The following is a 17,500-nucleotide window of genomic DNA, read 5'->3' on the forward strand; positions in this document are numbered from 1 at the left end:
CTCTCCAGGGGTGGATGCCCCTCCACCAGTCCGTACCAGGACAGCAGCTTGTTCCAGGCTTCAGCCGGCAGCAACAGGAAGTCCTCGTTCTCCACCAGACGTTCCTTCATGTGGAACGAGTCCAGGTCTGAGAACCACAGAAGAAGAAGAACAACAGTATTAGTGACGGGTCAGTGATTATTGATCACTGATTACTGATTATTGATCATATTGGTGCTGCTGGATGCATCACTGACCCTCGAACAGCTCGCTGTTGTCGATCCGACCCGGAAACGACGACGAGTTCTGATCTCCATGTTCTACAAACTGCTTCCACTGTTCAAACCAGTGACGCTCCACCACGTACCTGTAAGGTTGGGATGTGAGTTCAGTACGGAGGAAATTCAACATCATGTGTTTGTAATTCTACACTATGAAATATTTTAAAATAAAAGCATCTGAAAGTGTTTATGGATACAATAGAAGAAAAGAGTCAGTGAGATAAAATCCAATAAAACCATAAAGCTGCTGACGCGCCTGATTCTGATTGGTTCTGATCCAATTAATGCAAAGAAAGTTACTTTATGAATTTTTATTTATTTCAAATTAAAAGAAGAGCAATCAGCCCGATAACACACTGTCTAAGTGCTTATTCTGTCAAATACATTTTCAGTTCAGATGAAAACTGAACTTCCACATTAAGAAATACACACACACACACACACACACACACACACACACACACACACACACACACACACACACACACACACACACACACACTTTTGCTTTCATTTCAGGTTCCTCAGTAAGTTTCAGTCTCACTATGACACTGAATGCTTTTGTTCACTTTGACACCAGATGAAGCAGAAACATCATCTAAGAAAACAAAGAATATTTCATATATTCTGATTATTAATTATTTGATCAATCAAATATTGATGAGTGTTAAAGTCCAGCCTGATGTCAGCTAATGTTCACTCTCTGAGACTCTCTGAGACTCTACTGAGACTCTACTGAGACTCTTCTGAGACTCTACTGAGACTCTACTGAGACTCTTCTGAGACTCTACTGAGACTCTGAGACTCTACTGAGACTCTACTGAGACTCTACTGAGACTCTACTGAGACTCTACTGAGACTCTACTGAGACTCTCTGAGACTCTACTGAGACTCTACTGAGACTCTACTGAGACTCTTCTGAGACTCTGAGACTCTGAGACTCTGAGACTCTGAGACTCTACTGACTCCTCTGAGACTCTGCTGAGACTCTACTGAGACTCTACTGAGACTCTACTGAGACTCTACTGAGACTCTTCTGAGACTCTACTGAGACTCTTCTGAGACTCTACTGAGACTCTACTGAGACTCTGAGACTCTACTGAGACTCTACTGAGACTCTGCTGAGACTCTGCTGAGACTCTGCTGAGACTCACTGAGACTCTACTGAGACTCTACTGAGACTCTACTGAGACTCTACTGAGACTCTACTGAGACTCTGAGACTCTACTGAGACTCTACTGAGACTCTACTGAGACTCTACTGAGACTCTTCTGAGACTCTACTGAGACTCTGAGACTCTACTGAGACTCTACTGAGACTCTACTGAGACTCTACTGAGACTCTACTGAGACTCTACTGAGACTCTCTGAGACTCTACTGAGACTCTACTGAGACTCTACTGAGACTCTACTGAGACTCTTCTGAGACTCTACTGAGACTCTGAGACTCTGAGACTCTGAGACTCTACTGACTCCTCTGAGACTCTGCTGAGACTCTACTGAGACTCTACTGAGACTCTACTGAGACTCTACTGAGACTCTACTGAGACTCTACTGAGACTCTACTGAGACTCTTCTGAGACTCTACTGAGACTCTACTGAGACTCTGAGACTCTACTGAGACTCTACTGAGACTCTACTGAGACTCTACTGAGACTCTGCTGAGACTCTGCTGAGACTCACTGAGACTCTACTGAGACTCTACTGAGACTCTACTGAGACTCTACTGAGACTCTGCTGAGACTCACTGAGACTCTGCTGAGACTCACTGAGACTCTACTGAGACTCTACTGAGACTCTACTGAGACTCTTCTGAGACTCTACTGAGACTCTTCTGAGACTCTACTGAGACTCTACTGAGACTCTGCTGAGACTCTACTGAGAGTGTGTATAGTGTGTAGTGCAGAGTGTGTTAGTGTGTGTGTGTAGTGTGTGTGTATAGTGTGTAGTATAGAGTGTGTAGAGTGTGTTACCAGCTGTCCCCGGCTCGCAGCTCTCTATATATGTTAGTGTGTGTGTATAGTGTGTAGTATAGAGTGTGTATAGAGTGTGTATAGTATGTAGAGTGTGTAGTATAGAGTGTGTACAGTGTGTTACCAGCTGTCCCCGGCTCGCAGCTCTCTATATATGTTAGTGTGTGTGTATAGTGTGTAGTATAGAGTGTGTATAGAGTGTGTATAGTGTGTATAGTGTGTAGTATAGAGTGTGTACAGTGTGTTACCAGCTGTCCCCGGATAGCAGCTCTGTATATATGTTAGTATATAGTATGTATAGTGTATATAGTGTGTATAGTGTGTAGTGCAGAGTGTGTAGAGTGTGTTACCAGCTGTCCCCGGATCGCAGCTCCCCCCCCCGCAGCAGCGTCTCCACCTCCCGCCGCTGGGTCTCCAGGCCCGGAGGCTCGGTATCGGACCGGCGGCTGTTGGCCGTCATGGATCAGTGTCTCATACAGAAGGAGGATAAAAGATGAACGTGTGAACGGAGCGGGAAGCAGCTGAGCCGCTGCACCGAACACCGGGAACCGGGAAGCAACACGAGCGGTGTTTGCGGAAGTAGGAAGTGGTTCAGACCCAGAGGATGACGACTTCCGGTCTGCGCCTCTGTCAACGTAATAATGATAATAAAAATAATAATGATAATACTAATTATTATTTTATTATTATTATTATCCAGCTGACTGTAACAGCACATCAGAACCAGCTGAATGTGTTTTATGACCGTTTTGATGTTTGAAACATTTATTTTTAGCTTCAATATAATTGAATGAAATAAGTAAAAGTACATGTAGAATCACATTAAAGATAAAAATATAGAACTGATTATTCTAACAGTTAAAAACAGAGTTCACTTTAACTACATCACTCAGAATGATGCAGTACTATTATATAATATTTACATGATGTTACATGATGTTATATGATGTTTACATGATGTTTAAATGATGTTTACATGATGTTTACATGATGTTACATGATATTATATGATGTTACATGATATTAACATGATGTTACATGATGTTTACATGATGTTACATGATGTTACATGATGTTACATGTTACATGATGTTACATGATATTAACATGATGTTTACATGATGTTACATGATGTTACATGATGTTACATGATGTTATATGATGTTACATGATGTTACATGATGTTTACATGATATTTACATGATGTTACATGATGTTACATGATGTTACATGATGTTACATGATATTACATGATGTTACATGATGTTACATGATGTTACATGATGTTTACATGATATTTACATGATGTTACATGATGTTACATGATATTTACATGATGTTACATGATGTTACATGATGTTACATGATGTTATATGATGTTACATGATGTTACATGATGTTACATGATGTTTACATGATATTTACATGATGTTACATGATGTTACATGATATTTACATGATATTTACATGATATTTACATGATGTTACATGATGTTTACATGATGTTACATGATGTTACATGATGTTACATGATGTTTACATGATATTTACATGATGTTACATGATGTTACATGATATTTACATGATATTTACATGATATTTACATGATGTTACATGATTTTACATGATGTTACATGATGTTATATGATGTTTAAATGTTGTTTACATGATGTTTACATGATGTTACATGATGTTACATGATGTTTACATGATATTTACATGATGTTACATGATGTTACATGATGTTTACATGATATTTACATGATGTTACATGATGTTTACATGATATTTACATGATGTTACATGATGTTACATGATGTTACATGATGTTTACATGATATTTACATGATGTTACATGATGTTACATGATATTTACATGATATTTACATGATATTTACATGATGTTTACATGATGTTACATGATGTTTACATGATATTTACATGATGTTACATGATGTTTACATGATATTATATATTTACATGATGTTACATGATATTATATATTTATATGATGTTACATGATATTTACATGATGTTACATGATGTTACATGATATTTACATGATGTTACATGATATTTACATGATGTTACATGATGTTTACAAGATGTTTACATGATGTTACATGATGTTACATGATGTTTACATGATATTTACATGATGTTACATGATATTTACATGATATTATATATTTATATGATATTTACATGATGTTACATGATGTTTACATGATGTTTACATGATATTATATATTTACATGATGTTACATGATATTATATATTTATATGATGTTACATGATATTTACATGATGTTACATGATGTTACATGATATTTACATGATGTTACATGATATTTACATGATGTTACATGATGTTTACAAGATGTTTACATGATGTTACATGATGTTACATGATGTTTACATGATATTTACATGATGTTACATGATGTTACATGATGTTTACATGATGTTTACATGATGTTACATGATGTTACATGATGTTTACATGATGTTTACAAGATGTTTACATGATGTTACATGATGTTACATGATGTTTACATGATGTTTACATGATGTTACATGATGTTACATGATGTTTACATGATGTTACATGATGTTTACATGATATTTACATGATGTTACATGATGTTACATGATGTTACATGATGTTACATGATGTTACATGATGTTTACATGATATTTACATGATATTTACATGATATTTACATGATGTTACATGATGTTACATGATGTTACATGATGTTTACATGATATTTACATGATGTTACATGATGTTACATGATGTTTACATGATGTTACATGATATTTACATGATATTATATATTTATATGATATTTACATGATGTTACATGATGTTTACATGATATTATATATTTACATGATGTTACATGATATTATATATTTATATGATGTTACATGATATTTACATGATGTTACATGATGTTACATGATATTTACATGATGTTACATGATATTTACATGATGTTACATGATGTTACATGATGTTTACAAGATGTTTACATGATGTTACATGATGTTACATGATGTTTACATGATGTTACATGATGTTACATGATGTTACATGATATTACATGATATTTACATTATGTTACATGATGTTTACATGATGTTTACATGATGTTACATGATGTTTACATGATGTTACATGATGTTACATGATATTTACATGATGTTACATGATGTTACATGATGTTACATGATATTTACATGATGTTACATGATGTTACATGATGTTACATGATATTTACATTATGTTACATGATGTTTACATGATGTTACATGATGTTTACATGATGTTACATGATGTTACATGATATTTACATTATGTTACATGATGTTTACATGATGTTACATGATATTTACATGATATTTACATGATGTTTACATGATGTTACATGATGTTTACATGATGTTACATGATGTTACATGATGTTTACATGATGTTACATGATGTTACATGATGTTTACATGATGTTTACATGATGTTACATGATGTTTACATGATGTTACATGATATTACATGATGTTTACATGATGTTTACATGATGTTACATGATGTTATATGATGTTACATGATGTTTAAATGATGTTTACATGATGTTTACATGATGTTACATGATGTTACATGATGTTTACATGATGTTACATGATGTTACATGATGTTTACATGATATTTACATGATGTTTACATGATATTTACATGATATTTACATGTTACATGATATTTACATGATGTTACATGATGTTTACATGATGTTTACATGATGTTTACATGATATTTACATGATATTTACATGATGTTACATGATGTTACATGATGTTACATGATGTTACATGATATTTACATGATATTTACATGATGTTACATGATATTTACATGATGTTACATATTATATATTTATATGATATTTACATGATGTTACATGATATTATATATTTATATGATGTTACATGATATTTACATGATGTTACATGATGTTACATGATATTTACATGATGTTACATGATGTTTACATGATGTTACATATTATATATTTATATGATATTTACATGATATTTACATGATATTATATATTTATATGATGTTACATGATATTTACATGATGTTACATGATATTACATGATGTTACATGATGTTACATGGTATTTACATGTTACATGATGTTTACATGATGTTACATGGTACTTACATGATGTTACATGATGTTACATGATGTTACATGATGTTACATGATGTTTACATGATGTTACATGGTATTTACATGATGTTACATGATGTTACATGATGTTACATGATGTTACATGGTATTTACATGATGTTACATGATGTTTACATGATGTTACATGATGTTTACAAGATGTTTACATGATGTTACATGATGTTACATGATGTTTACATGATGTTACATGATGTTACATGATGTTACATGATGTTACATGGTATTTACATCATGTTACATGATGTTTACATGATGTTACATGATATTACATGATATTTACATTATGTTACATGATGTTTACATGATATTTACATGATATTTACATGATGTTACATGATGTTTACATGATATTTACATGATGTTACATGATGTTACATGATGTTTACATGATGTTACATGATGTTACATGATATTTACATGATGTTACATGATATTAAATGATGTTACATGATGTTACATGATATTTACATGATGTTACATGATGTTACATGATGTTTACATGATGTTACATGATGTTACATGATGTTACATGATGTTTACATGATATTTACATGATATTTACATGATGTTACATGATGTTACATGATGTTACATGATATTTACATGATGTTACATGATGTTACATGATGTTTACATGATGTTACATGATATTTACATGATATTTACATGATGTTTACATGATATTACATGATGTTATATGATGTTTACATGATGTTACATGATGTTTACATGATGTTACATGATGTTACATGATGTTACATGATGTTAAATGATGTTACATGATATTTACATGATGTTACATGATGTTACATGATGTTACATGATGTTAAATGATGTTACATGATATTAACATGATGTTACATGATATTTACATGATGTTACATGATATTTACATGATGTTATATGATGTTATATGATATTTACATGATATTTACATGATGTTACATGATGTTACATGATGTTACATGATATTTACATGATATTACATGATGTAACATGATGTTACATGATGTTATATGATATTTACATGATATTTACATGATGTTACATGATGTTACATGATGTTATATGATGTTTCATGATGTTACATGATATTTACATGATGTTACATGATGTTTACATGATGTTATATGATGTTTCATGATGTTACATGATGTTACATGATGTTATATGACATTTACATGATGTTACATGATGTTTACATGATATTTACATGATGTTACATGATGTTACATGACGTTACATGATGTTACATGATATTTACATGATGTTACATGATATTTACATGATGTTACATGATGTTACATGATGTTATATGACATTTACATGATGTTACATGATATTTACATGATGTTACATGATGTTTCATGATGTTACATGATATTTACATGATGTTACATGATGTTACATGATATTTACATGATATTTACATGATGTTAAATGATGTTACATGATATTTACATGATGTTATATGATATTTACATGATGTTGCATGATGTTTCATGATGTTACATGATATTTACATGATGTTACATGATGTTACATGACATTTACATGATGTTACATGATATTTACATGATGTTATATGATATTTACATGATGTTACATGATATTTACATGATGTTACATGATGTTACATGATGTTATATGATATTTACATGATATTTACATGATGTTAAATGATGTTACATGATATTTACATGATGTTACATGATGTTACATGATGTTACATGATGTTACATGATATTAACATGATGTTTACATGATGTTACATGATGTTATATGATGTTATATGACATTTACATGATGTTACATGATATTTACATGATGTTACATGATATTAACATGTTACATGATGTTACATGATATTTACATGATGTTACATGATGTTATATGATGTTACGTGATGTTACATGATGTTATATGATATTTATATGAGATTATATGCTGTTATATGCTGTTACAGTCTCGTCACCAGCAGGTGGCGGTATTTCGGTGTATTTACCTTCTGGAGAACCGAGACAGGAAGAAGCAGCTCTGAGCCAATGAGGCTCCGTCTTATAGACACGTGTTTTCCGGTGCATTTGGCGGGCTGAGGCATCATGGCGCAGCAGAAAGAGCAGAAGGAGGAGATGGAGGTGATGGAGCAGAAGGACGTGATGGAGGCTGAACAGAAGCAGACAGCAGGAAGCTACCAGCTGCCTTGGGTGGAGAAGTACCGGCCGGTGCAGCTGCAGCACGTGGTGGGAAACCACGAGACTGTGAGCAGACTGCAGGTGTTCGCGAGGGAGGGGAACGTGCCCAACATCATCATATCCGGTAATAATACCCGTTATTATTATTATTATGATTATTATTATATATGAGTATCATCTCAGGGGCCTGCAGGATGAGTCAGCAGGTTGATGTTAGTTAACTGTGAAGCTTCAGGAGTTAAACAGCATTTAATCTCTTTATCAGTAAAAACTGGAGTTAAATAAAAGACATTAAAACATTCACAGTGATGATCTGAGAGTGTGATGTAGGTTAGTTTAATATCTATAATATCTACTCACTGTAATAAGTAAATAAACAGGCAGAGTTATTTCTATAAATGATAACTGACATGATGATGAGTGTTAGACATAAACATCTGGATGATTATCTGTGATTAAGTCATTTATACTACATGATTTATTCTGCACTAGTATTAATAACCATGTTCAGTTTGGAGGTTGTGATGTAAACATGTTTGTTACTAACGGAGACGAGATTACACCTATACTGGTTTATACTGGAGCTCATCATGATAGATTACATCTATACTGGTTTATACTGGAGCTCATCATGATAGATTACACCTATACTGGTTTATACTGGAGCTCATCATGATAGATTACATCTATACTGGTTTATACTGGAGCTCATCATGATAGATTACATCTATACTGGTTTATACTGGAGCTCATCATGATAGATTACATCTATACTGGTTTATACTGGAGCTCATCATGATAGATTACATCTATACTGGTTTATACTGGAGCTCATCATGATAGATTACATCTATACTGGTTTATACTGGAGCTCATCATGATAGATTACACCTATACTGGTTTATACTGGAGCTCATCATGATAGATTACACCTATACTGGTTTATACTGGAGCTCATCATGATAGATTACATCTATACTGGTTTATACTGGAGCTCATCATGATAGATTACACCTATACTGGTTTATACTAGAGCTCATCATGATAGATTACATCTATACTGGTTTATACTGGAGCTCATCATGATAGATTACACCTATACTGGTTTATACTGGAGCTCATCATGATAGATTACATCTATACTGGTTTATACTGGAGCTCATCATGATAGATTACATCTATACTGGTTTATACTGGAGCTCATCATGATAGATTACATCTATACTGGTTTATACTGGAGCTCATCATGATAAACAACACTTCTCTGTTAAAGCTGTTGACACACACATACACACAGACACAGACAATAGGGTTGGTCCGATTGACGATGCCATCGTCCATCAGCGATGCCATCGCCACATCGCTGATGGACACCACATCAGCGATGTGGCGATGTACGCACTAGAGAGTGACAGCGCGTGTGTGTTTGTGTGACTATAAATGCAGCGCGTGCGAGAGCAAAGCTCTGTGTTGCCGCTTATTAGACCGATCGTACCCCTCCGCCCCCGGACAGACATTGGTTTTTATTGGCAAAATAATTGTAATTTCAAAGAGTTCGATTAATCAAAACAAAGTTACACTGTAGTTAAATACTGCGTGCAAACGAAATGCAAAGCGAATTATATAAAATGATCTTAACCAAGGTCTTAAACGAACGAAACGAATTATACTAAAAACAATAAAATTCAAAATTATTTAAATTAATAATTAATTAAACACTCAAAAATTTGCTGTGCAAAAGAAATTCAAAACGAATTATACAATTATCTTAAACCAATAATAAGGAACAAAGTTAAACACTATTTACATGGGCCTGCCCTGGATTAACTAGACATGTTGCTGTTCAATAGTGCAAACGCAAAACGACAGTGTCGGGAAAGTTTTTGGCCAGAAACACGAACATGTTCACCTTTTCTGGCTTTAACAGACTGCAGAGCGGAGTAGCAACACTACCGGCTGTGTTGAACACGCGTTCAGATGGAGCGCTGGTAGCACACATGCATAAATATTTACGTGCAAGCCTGGCCACGAGCGGAAAACGTCCGTGGTTAGTTTTCCACCAAGTTAGAGGGTTTTCTTCTCCATCTATACCCATTTCCTGCAGGGATTATTTGTTATAATAACGAAATTATTTGCAGATGCCATCGGCCATCACGATGTTTTGCTTTGAACATCGTCGATCGTCCATTTCCTGGACATCGCCCAACCCTAACACGCACACAGACACACATACAGATACATACACACTCACACACACCCACATTAAAGAACAGCTGACTTTCTTTTTATTTAAAGTTTAAATCTTTGAATCTTGTTTTTTTATCATCAGCTACGTTAACCTTCTGTTTAAATAAAGTTTGATGAACAACAGACAGGTTCTCTGACCTCTGACCCCTGACCCCCCCGCAGGCCCCCCCGGCACAGGGAAGACCACCAGCATCTTGTGTCTGGCTCGAGCTCTGCTGGGAGGATCCATGAAGGACGCAGTGCTGGAGCTCAACGCCTCCAACGAGCGGTACGAACATCTGGAGACACATCTGCACGACCTCTGACCTCTGACCTGCTGGTGCTAATGTGTGTGTGTGTGTGTGTGTGCAGAGGCATCGATGTGGTGAGGAACAAGATCAAGATGTTTGCTCAGCAGAAGGTGACGCTTCCTAAAGGACGACACAAGATCATCATCCTTGACGAAGCCGACAGGTGAGCTGCTGACAAACACATTAATTAAAAGAATGAATCTTACAGGTTTACAGACCCCTAAAAATAAAACTAGGGATGTCCGATATTATCGGCCGAGGTTCACTTAAAAATGTAATATCGGGAAGTATCGGTATCGGGTTTTTATAACCGATGTTTGTTCTGTAGGCTTCAGCATTTCCGAGCCTGCATGAACGCAGCATGGGATGTTTACCGGCGCTTGATGACGTATAACAACAACACGCTAGACTCGTGGGTCGCTATGCTAACCGTGGCTAACAAGTTCATAGCGTCCACCGCCATGTACACAAACACACAAACAGAAGGTTTACCTCCTCGTTTTCATTTTCTCTGTTATGCTTTCGGCGAGTCGCCTCTGTGACGTCACCTCTGGGTCCTATCTGGGTCCTATCTGGGTCTTATCTGGGTCCTATCTGGGTCCTATCTGGGTCCTATCTGGGTCCTATCTGGGTCCTATCTGGGTCCTATCCGGGTCCTATCCGGGTCCTATCCGGGTCCTTTCTGGGTCCTATCTGGGTCCTATCTGGGTCCTTTCTGGGTCCTATCTGGGTCCTATCTGGGTCCTATCTGGGTCCTATCTGGATAATATCTGGGTCCTATCTGGATCCTATCTGGGTCCTATCTGGGTCCTACTCTGCAGAGTCCGGTGGGTCCTATCTGAGTCCTATCTGGGTCCTATCTGGGTCCTATCCGGGTCCTATCTGGGTCCTACTCTGCTGGAGACACAACAGCTGAGAGGACTGAGTGAGAGGACGTTCCTATAAAAGGTCCCGCCTCCAGAAACGGGGCTTATGTCTGTGGTTTGGAACTATTTCCAAGTGTCCCTACGGATAGTAAATGACTGCAAAGCAGCATAATAAATATAACAGTGCCATGTTGGCACTTTGTTCCATAACTTAAATTGAAGTTGTTCTCTTATTTTGCACAGACAGTGTTTACATGTGGAAAGCCATGTTGCATTTATGTTTGCATCCATGTTGTTATTTAATAGTTTTGGTGTAAAAAGCCTGCAAATATCAGTATTGGGTGATATCGGTATTGGAAATTAAGAGTTGGGGAATATCGGATATCGGCAGAAAAGTCAATATCGAGCATCCCTAAATATAACAGCTGATTATTTTCTCCCCGTCATAAACAACGCTGAACATTTCCTTTACCATCACGTTAGCAATGAGAGACGTAACGTTAGTTTTCTCTCTGAGACTTTAGTTCCAGATGTTGACGTACTAGTTTGGTGATTAGCGTCAGGTCCGTCTCCCTTAGCAACCGTCACAGCAGACAGCAGCTTTTTGTCCATGTGAAGCCACCATAGCTCAACTCTGCTCCACATATTTCACACCTGACAACATTATCCTTTACTTTCTGGAAGCTTTTAAACCATGCTGGACTTTAGTGTGGCTTCGTCTGCATCATGTTCCCTCCAGTCAGCTAGCTAGCAGGATAACTTACTACCATCGTGTTCCCTCCAGTCAGCTAGCTAGCAGGATAACTTACTACCATCGTGTTCCCTCCAGTCAGCTAGCTAGCAGGATAACTTACTACCATCATGTTCCCTCCAGTCAGTTAGCTAGCAGGATAACTTACTACCATCATGTCCCCTCCAGTCAGCTAGCTAGCAGGATAGCTTACTACCATCATGTCCCCTCCAGTCAGTTAGCTAGCAGGATAACTTACTACCATCATGTCCCCTCCAGTCAGCTAGCTAGCAGGATAGCTTACTACCATCATGTTCCCTCCAGTCAGCTAGCTAGCAGGATAACTTACTACCATCGTGTTCCCTCCAGTCAGCTAGCTAGCAGGATAACTTACTACCATCATGTTCCCTCCAGTCAGCTAGCTAGCAGGATAACTTACTACCGAGTCAAAGTAGCCGAGAGCAGCAGTATCAGGTTCTACTTAGAGCTCCTCCTAGTGGCTGAAAGTAGACTACACAGCTCAAAGACTCAATGCAGCAAGACATCATGGAGGTCACAGTTAGACCCATCCTGAGATATAGACAAGTGATCAGCTTTTTGTCCATGTGAAGCCACCGTAGCTCAACTCATAGCTCAAATGATCCTTTACCTTCTGGAAGCTTTTAAACCACACTTGACTTTAGTGTGTCTCCTCATGTCTCCTCCTGTCTCCTCATGTCTCCTCCTGTCTCATGTCTCTTCGTGTCCTCGTCCCTGCAGTATGACAGACGGGGCTCAGCAGGCTCTGAGGAGGATCATGGAGATCTACTCTAAGACGACTCGCTTCGCTCTCGCCTGCAACGCGTCTGATAAAATCATCGAGCCGATCCAGTCCCGCTGCGCTGTGCTGCGTTACTCCAAGCTGACGGACGGTCAGATCCTGTCCCGGCTGCAGGAGGTGGTGGAGCAGGAGCGTCTGTCCGTGTCCGACGACGGGCTGGAAGCCGTCATCTTCACCGCTCAGGGAGACATGAGACAGGTGAGACGCAGCTCTCCGATTGGCCGGAGGGACGGCCGGCCGGTTTTCTGACTTCCTGTTTGTGTTTTAGGCGCTGAACAACCTGCAGTCTACACACTCCGGCTTCGGTTTCATCAACAGCGAGAACGTGTTCAAAGTGTGCGACGAGCCCCACCCCCTGCTGGTGAAAGGCATGCTGGGACACTGCGTGGACGGGAACATCACGGAGGCGTACCGCGTGGTGGAGCAGCTGTGGGCGCTGGGTTACTCCCCCGAGGACATCATCGGGAACATCTTCAGGGTCTGCAAGACCTTCCAGATGGCCGAGTACCTGAAGCTGGAGTTCATTAAGGTGATTCACTGATTCATGACCTCACAGACAGGAAGTGTGTAGTGAACCCTGCAGCGACCTCACAGACAGGAAGTGTCTAGTGAACCCTGCAGCGACCTCACAGACAGGAAGTGTCTAGTGCACCTCGCTGTGGTTCAGAGACGATGATTCATGATGCAGTAAAAGTTGTTTGGTTCAGTTCGAGCTGTGTGAAGTGTACGATGATTGATAACTGACCTCTGACCTCTCTGTGCCTGCAGGAGATCGGTTACACACACATGCGAGTGACTGAAGGTGTGAACTCACTGCTGCAGATGGCCGGGCTGCTGGGTCGACTCTGCAGTAAGACGGCGCCACCTGCTGCCTGCTGAGCTGCTGCTGTCTGATGGAAATGTGCTTCAGATTATCAGCTTCAGTGTCTCAGCAGATATTTTGTATCTTGTAAAAAACTCTAAACTCTGTAATAAATCTTATTTTTGTCGATTAATGTTGAAATGTTTTTATTTTCTTTGATGAAACATTTGAACATTCCTGTAATAAAGAGTCTTAATGTTTCTACATTGAGGATCAATATGATTTATTAATCCTTATAATACAAATAACAGGCCTGAACTAAGGGAGAAAGATTCAATATGAAATAAATATATAAAAAGAATCAGCTGTTATGTACTGTAAGAAGATATACACTTAAGCAGCTTATCTAAACAACCTCACAATAATTATGACTCTCAGTCAGCAGCGCCTTTAATCTATTGAACCGTTTCCCTTTGAATAGTTTAGATCAGAGGCCATAAATAAATCTCCATAAAGCTGTTGTTGTTGTTTCCTCTGAACACACGAAGCTCCATCAGAAAACCCTAAACATGTCCTCATACCTCTGAGTTACTGTACAATCATTCACAGGCTAGAAAAAGCAGTTTAAATCTATATTTATATTTTTAGACGCAGCCTTAATAGAAACCTGGATCTTTAATATCGTACTAATTTCTTTTGTTATGAAAGAGCAGAACTTAGATATTATTGAGCAGCTCCAGAAACAATGTTTATATGTTCCAGTTATCATTCACATTAAGACATAACGCTGATCTACCAGCATCTGTTATAACATGAAGTGTCCTGAAATGTTCTTTACTGTTTTTCTTTAAATGTCTTACTGAGAAACAGTAAATGGTCCCAACATGTCTAAGAGTTAGTGTTGGTTCACACACACACAGATACTTAGATACATACACAGATACTTAGATACACACACACACACACACACACAGATACACACACTCTAACCCTAATTCATTGATTCAACGATCATCAAACAGTTAATTTCAGAAACTTTATAAAATGTTGATTGAACCGTCTGCAGCTGCTTTTATTTTGAAATGATGTCAGTGAAACATCATCTAACATCTAAATGTTTACTGGTTTAAATCTGAACTTACCTTCAACACCATAGAACATGAGAGACTGTCCAGTAGTCCAAACTAAAGCTGAACATCCTGCAGCACAGAGCCAGGTGGGGAAGCTTCCTGATGACGCTGCACACCTGGCTGCAAACAGCTGATCATCCATCTGGTTAATGAGCTGCTCTCTGACAGCTTCCTGGCTAAGAGAGGAGCTAAACCATAGACATATAGACACACACACATATATATATATATATATATATATATATATATATATATATATATATATATGTGAGCTAAACCTCTGTGTGTTTCGGTGCCTTCAGTCATGTCCTTGCTGCACATGTTCACTAATCTCTACACTATTAATTAAATAAATTAAATAATAATATTAGGGATAGTTTGGCCCTTTTTCTCAGTATGACATCATCGCTGGGAAACCGAATATTATTGATCTGAAGTAGATTGAACAGCAGGAAGTCTGGCTGCATGTTTGGACTGGTTGTCATGGTGACGCCTCCTGACTGATGAAACACAAACCTCAGTGATAACAAGCTTTATTTCATATTTCATTACAAACCTTGTTCACAATAAAAGTAGTGGAACAACATTCAGTACAAACCTCAGAGATAAGAACCGACAGCAGAATAAAAGTCTGCAGCTTTAGAGACTAACGCTCCGTTTAAATCTTCATCAGGACGCAGAAACATTTAAATCATCATCATCATCGTCACTGAAGACAAACAGTCATCAGTCTTCATCACAGCGAGCATGCTGTCGCCGGCCAATCAGCAGAGAGAAGACGTTTTACAGACAGACTGGTTTAACTGGGAGGTGAACCCGGTGGTGGGCAAACCTCGGCTCCCGGGCCTCATCAGGCCCTCCAGAGCAGATCCTGGTCTGCAGCAGGTTAATGTTCATGCTCACAAACAACAGAGATGATCAAAAACCTGAAACTATGATCATCTGCTGTTTTCTGTCAGAGACTCAAAATGAACCAAATACAACTTTTATTCTTATAATTTGTCCCAAACTGTTTGTAAAACGTCTTAAAAACAAACCGTTAAATATTTACAACTAAATAAAAGTAGAATAAAGTGACATCATTGTGTGTGACATCATTCCCTCTTTACTCCTGTTCTCAGTATCTGAGGCTCTGTTTGTGGTTTTATTTACTCAGCATTCAGACGGAGGGTCAACGTAGAGCACTGAGGAGTAAACAGGAAGTGATGTCAGACACAGCCCAAGAAAACTGATGTCATAGAAACAGGTCAAAGGTCAGAGGATAAATCAATCATTCAGGATGGCAGTGAACAGCTGCTGCACGGCAAATAATGATCCTACAGACATTCATCAATATCTGTAATAATAATTATAATAATAATAATAATAATTAAAGGTGCAGCGGGTAAAATCAGAGGGTCATACTACAACCTCACCACTAGATGGCACTAAACTCTACACACTGCACCTTTAAACACATCCCAGTAAATATCTGTAATCCTGAATATTGATCAAATATTTATATTAAGTAAAACAAGCTGAATGGATAATAAACAACAACAACACATCACAACTACATAATGATTAGAACAGTAAGAATAATAATAATAATAATAATAAATAGTAAATGAAGATAAATGTGCTCTGACCTGACCAAACACAACTGTACATTGATATGAACCTACAGCGTTACCACGGCAACCAGAAGACAGGTGAGGACAGGTGGGGACAGGTGGGGACAGGTGGGGACAGGTGAGGGCAGGTGAGGGCAGGTGAGGGCAGGTGAGGACAGGTGGGGACAGGTGGGGACAGGTGGGGACAGGTGGGGACAGGTGAGGACAGGTGGGGACAGGTGAGGGCAGGTGGGGACAGGTGAGGACAGGTGAGGACAGGTGGGGACAGGTGAGGGCAGGTGAGGACAGGTGAGGACAGGTGAGGACAGGTGAGGAC

General features: G+C 37.9%; 3 protein-coding genes across 5 annotated transcripts in view; 1 reads left to right on the forward strand and 2 right to left on the reverse strand.

The window, feature by feature from the left end:
* usp11 (ubiquitin specific peptidase 11) overlaps positions 1–2,796 on the reverse strand; it is a 19,000-nt gene extending 16,204 nt beyond the window's left edge. For 2 of the 3 annotated variants that reach the window (XM_062427459.1, XM_062427458.1), the window contains exons 1-3: positions 2,583–2,796; positions 237–346; positions 1–127 (exon numbers count right to left, since the gene is read on the reverse strand). The exon at positions 1–127 is cut by the window's left edge and continues 4 nt beyond it. In XM_062427459.1, coding sequence (XP_062283443.1) covers positions 1–127; positions 237–346; positions 2,583–2,692 — 347 coding nt within the window. In that variant the 5' untranslated portion in view covers positions 2,693–2,796. Of the gene's footprint in view, positions 128–236; positions 347–2,232; positions 2,239–2,582 lie in introns of those variants that run through there. The other variant, XM_062427460.1, reaches the window with a different exon arrangement.
* Positions 2,797–8,584: 5,788 nt separating this feature from the next.
* Positions 8,585–14,705, forward strand: rfc2 (replication factor C (activator 1) 2). Its single transcript, XM_062427341.1, has 6 exons — positions 8,585–8,810; positions 11,096–11,201; positions 11,285–11,386; positions 13,579–13,837; positions 13,908–14,168; positions 14,408–14,705. The coding sequence occupies exons 1-6, from the start codon at positions 8,594–8,596 to the stop codon at positions 14,516–14,518; spliced, it is 1,056 nt and encodes a 351-aa protein (XP_062283325.1). The 5' UTR covers positions 8,585–8,593; the 3' UTR covers positions 14,519–14,705.
* A 1,383-nt stretch (positions 14,706–16,088) lies between these two features.
* LOC133987246 (protein NDRG3-like) overlaps positions 16,089–17,500 on the reverse strand; it is a 14,253-nt gene continuing 12,841 nt past the window's right edge. The window contains exon 16 of the mRNA XM_062426551.1: positions 16,089–17,500. This exon is cut by the window's right edge and continues 183 nt beyond it. The gene's annotated coding sequence lies outside the window, so the exon portion shown is untranslated.

This window comes from Scomber scombrus, chromosome 10 (genome assembly GCF_963691925.1).
Source record: "Scomber scombrus chromosome 10, fScoSco1.1, whole genome shotgun sequence".
Lineage (NCBI taxonomy): Eukaryota > Metazoa > Chordata > Actinopteri > Scombriformes > Scombridae > Scomber > Scomber scombrus.